The sequence below is a fragment of the Cavia porcellus genome, unplaced genomic scaffold (assembly GCF_034190915.1).
Source record: "Cavia porcellus strain 051 isolate PalLab524CR breed Dunkin Hartley unplaced genomic scaffold, mCavPor4.1 scaffold_8, whole genome shotgun sequence".
Classification (NCBI taxonomy): domain Eukaryota; kingdom Metazoa; phylum Chordata; class Mammalia; order Rodentia; family Caviidae; genus Cavia; species Cavia porcellus.
Window position 1 is genome coordinate 44,320,439 of NW_026947491.1, and position 5,465 is coordinate 44,325,903.

Below are 5,465 nucleotides of genomic sequence, written 5' to 3' on the forward strand. Positions count from 1 at the left end.
CAAAATACAAGCGCGTAAATTAAGAGATTTGAGGCTCTCCTAGATTGAGTTTCTCTTCCTCTTCTCCAGCTCTTTTTTTTTTTTTTGGTGGTACCTGGGATTGAACTCAGGTGCCTATTTCTGTTGAGCTAAATCCCCAGCCCATCTCCAGCTCTTTTCTTCTCTAATACTCCTGGGGCTCTAGGTTCGCCCCTAAGATAGCCTCTGCCCATAAGGAACTTGGGCTGTAGGTTGAGGACAGCTAGAGACCCACATCCCACCCCTCCGCCCACCCCTAGTACTCCCAAATTTCTATCCTAGCAGCACCCTCCCTACCTGAGGGAAAAGGAATTTAGAAACCTAATTTCCCGCCCCTGAAACCACACTCTCAAGAGCTAACAAACCAGCCCCACTCGGCGTCCCTGATTAGTCACCCCGATGGTGGGGGGGCGAGGGGGAGGCCTTGGCAGGGCTGTGCCAGCGCGCCTGGCCTGGCGGGGACCTGCAGGGGGCGGAACCCAGGGCGCCGACCCCCTCCCCCGGCGTCCACCTGTGCCGCGAGCCTGGGAGGCGGCCCGGGGCGGGGCGGGACCTGCTCCTGAAGGTCCCCACCTCCTCTCTCGGCGGTATAACTGGGATCGCAGACGGCCACCCTCCGCGACCCGAACTTGAGTCCTGGTCTCTCGCTTTCCTTCTCGGGCAGCATGAGTGTCACCACCCGCTCCACCACCTTCTCCACCAACTACCGGTCCCTGGGCTCGGTCCGGGGCCCCAGCCACCGGGTCGGGCGGGCCAGCAGCGCGGCCAGCGTCTATGCAGGCGCCGGGGGCTCGGGCTCCCGGGTCTCCATGTCTCGCTCCACTATCCTCCGGGGCGACATGGCGTCCGCGGGCCTGGCCGCTGGAATGGCCGGGGGTCTGGCTGGAATGGGCAGCATCCAGACTGAGAAGGAGACCATGCAGGACCTGAACGACCGTCTGGCCTCCTACCTGGACAGGGTGAGGAGCCTGGAGACGGAAAATCGGAGGCTGGAAGGCAAGATCCGGGAACATCTGGAGAAGAAGGGGGCTCAGGTCAGAGACTGGGGCCATTACTTCAAGACCATCGAGGAGCTGAAGGCTCAGGTAAGAGGGCAGGGAGAGAAGGGCCCACCCTCTCAGCTGGGTTTGGCCACCCTCTGCGCATCCCAGCTACAAGAACTTCAACCGGATGGGGCCCACTGAGTGCTTTTACCCTTTTGATTTCCCTCCACACCCCCAGGAATCCCTCGGTACCCTCCTAACTAAGCATAGGGGTCCTCTTCCCCATCAGACAGATGAGAGTTCTGCAGAAGTGGCCAGTGAAGGGGAGGATCAAAAGAGGGCTATAAAGTAGGTTTAGACATGGTCACTTCTGGCTGCCTGGGGACAGTTGGAGCCTTAAGCTACGTGGCTAAGGCTGAGTCATCTAGAGGTAAATAGGCAGCCTACCTGTGGGAGGGGCCTGTCCAGGACATGAGGGGCCCAGGGCAAGGGATCAGCAGGTGTGCTGACAGAAAAAAAAACGGTAGGAAAGGGCTAGGGAGAGAACTTGCTAGTAACTGTTCACTTCCAGGCAGGCCCAGGAGGAGAGATGGAAGGAGAGGATATGGGAACCCAGGAATGAGGAGAAATGAGCTCAGGTGGAGAAGAATGGGTGCACAGGAAGAGCTCACCTGACATCATCCACATACTCAGTCTACCCCTCACTAACTCTCTATAATCCTCTCCAGATCTTTGACAATTCTGTGGACAATGCCCGCATCGTCCTGCAGATCGACAATGCTCGTCTTGCTGCTGATGACTTTAGAGTCAAGTAAGTGGGGGGCAGGGGGGGTAGGGTTGGAGCTAAAGTCTGCTCCTGAGGTTGGATAGAGATTCTCAGAGAGCTATCATTCAGGTGTGGGTGAAGCTATAGTGGGTGAGAGTATCCATTTATTCATTTAACTGTTCATTTGTATATCCCGATTTAAGAATATTGCCCATCAAGTGCCAAGAAGCGTACTAAGGAAATTACTGCCTCATTTTTGATTCGGTTCCTTAGAATGGCTGCTCGTAGTTGACATGGGTTGAAAAGGTTCTAGATCATCTCCTGTGATCATCTCCACTCCTGTAGGTATGAGACTGAGCTGGCCATGCGTCAGTCTGTGGAGAATGACATCCATGGGCTTCGCAAGGTCATTGATGACACTAATATCACTCGGCTGCAGCTGGAGACGGAAATTGAGACTCTCAAGGAGGAGCTGATATTCATGAAGAAGAACCATGAGGAGGCAAGTGAAGCTGCTAGCCAGAGCAGGATCTGGCCAAGGAAAGGCCGAGAGAAGTGTGGGAGAATAGATGAGAGGGCTGCCAGCTTCGCAGGAAAGTTTAGAGCTACCAGCCTGGGCTCCTCCCAATCAGCCTGTCCTGATTGAAGAGCAAACCCAGTGGGTCACATGCATTTTGTGGCTCCCCTGAATTACAGTGTGATGGGTCAAGGTGATGTGGGTGACAGGAGATGAAGACAAAGATTTCAGCAGCTAACACCAGGAGCTAGAGCTAGGAGAGTTGGCAGAGCTTCTCAGAAGAGGTCTATGGAGCAGGCTTGTAGAGGGACACAGTGAAGTGAGGCGAGAGAGGCCACCTGTGAGTGATACGCTCAGGCTGTAAGAAGGTGGCCTTCCCACTATCCATAGCAGAATCCCAGAACTGGTATCGCCCAGAGGCAAACCCAAAGTTTCCTGTGCTCTCTTCCATCTGGGAGGGCTGCAGGGCTCAGGGAGAGACAGTCACTGATGAAGGGACTGGTCTGTTTTGTGACCTGAGCCCTCCTCACCTTTCTTCCCTGTATGTCCTTTAGGAAGTCAGAAGTCTTCAAGCCCAGATTGCTGGCTCCGGATTGACCGTGGAAGTGGATGCACCCAAATCTCAGGACCTTGGCAAGATTATGGCAGACATCAGGGCCCAGTACGATGCACTGGCTCAGAAGAACCGAGAAGAGCTGGACAAGTACTGGTCCCAGCAGGTGTGCAGGCCAGGCTGGCTGTCAGGGTCTGGGAGGGAGGCAACCAGGGATAGAGGGGCTGACAGATCCTTCCCTACCCTGCAGATTGAGGAGAGCACCACAGTAGTCACCTCACAGTCTGCTGAGGTTGGAGCTGCCGAGATGACACTCACAGAGCTGAGACGCACGGTCCAGACCTTGGAGCTTGACCTGGAGTCCCTGAGAAATACGGTGAGGTCCCTCTCATCACCTCCCTAGCTCCTGTGAACTCTGATGTCCTCTACCCTAATGTTTGGCACTCAAACACAGCTTGAGAGTGAACTAGGTACAGTAGTGCACAAGCATGTCTGAAATCCCAGCTATCCCAGCAACTCAGGGAGGTGGAGGCAGGAAGATAGTAACTTCAAAGCTAGGCTGAGGGGCTGGGGATTTAGCTCAGCGGCATAAGCGCCTGCCTTGCAAGCAGACAGTTGTGAGTTTGATCCCTGGTACCGATAAAAAGACAAAAAAAAAAAAAAAAAGCTAGGCTGAACAACTCAGCTAGGCCCTGTCTCAAAATAATAACTTTCAAAAGACTGGAGATGTGCCTCAGCTATTCCTGGGTTCAATTCCCAGTATAGATAGGCAGCAGAATTTCAGGGTGAAGGGATGAGCAGTCTTCTTTGGAGGACTCACCATTACCCTCTTTCCTGTGCTCTGCAGAAGATCAACCTGGAAAACAACCTGAGAGACCTGGAGGCCCGCTACGCCATGCAGATGGAGCAACTCAATGGGGTCCTGCTTCACCTGGAGTCAGAGCTGGCACAGACTAGAACAGAGGGACAGCGCCAGGCCCAGGAGTATGAGGCCCTGCTGAACATCAAGGTCAAGCTGGAGGCTGAGATCGCCACGTACCGCCGCCTGCTGGAAGATGGGGAGGATTTCAAGTGAGTGGGCTCTCCTGCCAGTGTAGGTGGGGTCTTCTCTCCAAAGCCAGAGCTGTTTCTGTGCATCTGTTCACTGGTGTCCCCTGAGCACAGGGCTGGTGGCATTGGCCCTAGAAGTACTTGGGGTACAAGTGAAGTTTGGGTTTTTACTTTTCTGAAAGAAGTGACTGAGGGGAATTTGGAGATAAAGGTAGGGTTTAGGTGACTTTCCTCCTCCTTCCTTGCTCCCCTTCTACTCTGAGGGGCTGTTCATAACTGGAACTTCTTCTGTGACAGTCTTGGCGATGCCCTGGACAGCAGCAGCACCTCCGTGCAGACCATCCAAAGAACCACCACCCGCAAAATCGTGGACGGAAAATTAGTCTCTGAAACCAATGACACCAAAGTGTTGAGACACTGAACCAGCAGGAGCAGGGTGCCCTTGGGAAATCGCAAGCCAATAAAATTTCAGAGGTCACTGGACAAAGCCTTGTGTCTTCCTTGGCTTTTTCATGTTGTGCACAAACACCTCTATCACTGTAGTCCCATCTCTGACCAGGCAGAAATCTCCTCTGACACCAGAGGTTCATATGGGTGGTGGGGTGGGTGGCAGAGGGGTCTGCGTTATTGGGTCCACCGCAGAGGAAGAGGGAGTGTTTTACCACACTGCCATAGCAGGGAAACTTCAGTAGAATGTGGGCTCTGTCCTGAAGAGACCTGGAAATCATAAGCCTCGCTCTGACAGAAACCAGAGGAAGAGGTGGCCAGGGCACATGACTGGGACTGGCTGGCTCTCTTCTGCTTCTGTATCCTCAGGCAGCCTCCCAGGGCTTCCCACCCCACACTCCCCCACGGTTCTGCTCCTGTACTTGGAGATAGTTCTTTAGAGTGCTCAAGGTCTGGCTACAATTGAGGTAAATGTTTATAGATTACTGAAAATGAAAGAGTCTACCCCAACAGTTCCTTTACAGGCAGGTAGCACCCCTGTGTAAGTGTCTACATAGGTAAGAGTGGACATTATACCCAGACAGACATGTCTGTCACGCCAGCACTCAGGAGCCTGAGGCAAGAGGATTATGGATGAGGCCAGCCTGGATAACTTAACAGGATCCTATCTCCCCAGAAAAAAGAAATAGCTCAGGGGTAGTACCACAAAAGAATGTGGACATTTTAAAACTAATAAAATTGTCACCATTCTATGTCTTTGACTAGAATTATGTCATCTACCAGTGACAATAATACATGTGCAAAATAATCCTGCTTTTATTATTGATAGAATAATTTATCTTAGCTTTTAAAATAGTATAAAAGTAACACAAAATTGTTTCTACTCTTCAAGCTAGATATATATGACCACCTTTCATTTTGTTTTATGTGTGGAGGAAGAAGATTGTTATCATTCTGTGCCTTGATTTCTTTTTTTTTTTTTTTTTTTTTTTTGGTCTTTTTCATTTTTTATCGGTACCAGGGATCAAACTCACGACTGCCTGCTTGCAAGGCAGGTGCTTATGCCGCTGAGCTAAATCCCCGCCTTGATTTCTTAAACTCTGCTTTCTTCATTTGATAATATATCCTGGG

General features: G+C 52.0%; 1 protein-coding gene across 1 annotated transcript; it reads left to right on the forward strand.

Moving 5' to 3' along the window:
* The first annotated feature begins 589 nt into the window (after positions 1 to 589).
* Krt18 (keratin 18) lies at positions 590 to 4,375 on the forward strand. Its single transcript, XM_063254807.1, has 7 exons — positions 590 to 1,103; positions 1,730 to 1,812; positions 2,113 to 2,273; positions 2,843 to 3,003; positions 3,088 to 3,213; positions 3,685 to 3,908; positions 4,185 to 4,375. The coding sequence occupies exons 1-7, from the start codon at positions 684 to 686 to the stop codon at positions 4,306 to 4,308; spliced, it is 1,299 nt and encodes a 432-aa protein (XP_063110877.1). The 5' UTR covers positions 590 to 683; the 3' UTR covers positions 4,309 to 4,375.
* Positions 4,376 to 5,465: the final 1,090 nt, after the last annotated feature.

Coding starts and splice junctions, on each gene's coding strand:
- Krt18 (XM_063254807.1), top strand. CDS start 684: ATGAGTGTCACCACCCGCTCCACCACCTTCTCCACCAACTACCGGTCC. Junction 3,214..3,684: donor TGGAGTCCCTGAGAAATACG/GTGAGGTCCCTC, acceptor TGTGCTCTGCAG/AAGATCAACCTGGAAAACAA. Junction 3,909..4,184: donor GAAGATGGGGAGGATTTCAA/GTGAGTGGGCTC, acceptor CTTCTGTGACAG/TCTTGGCGATGCCCTGGACA.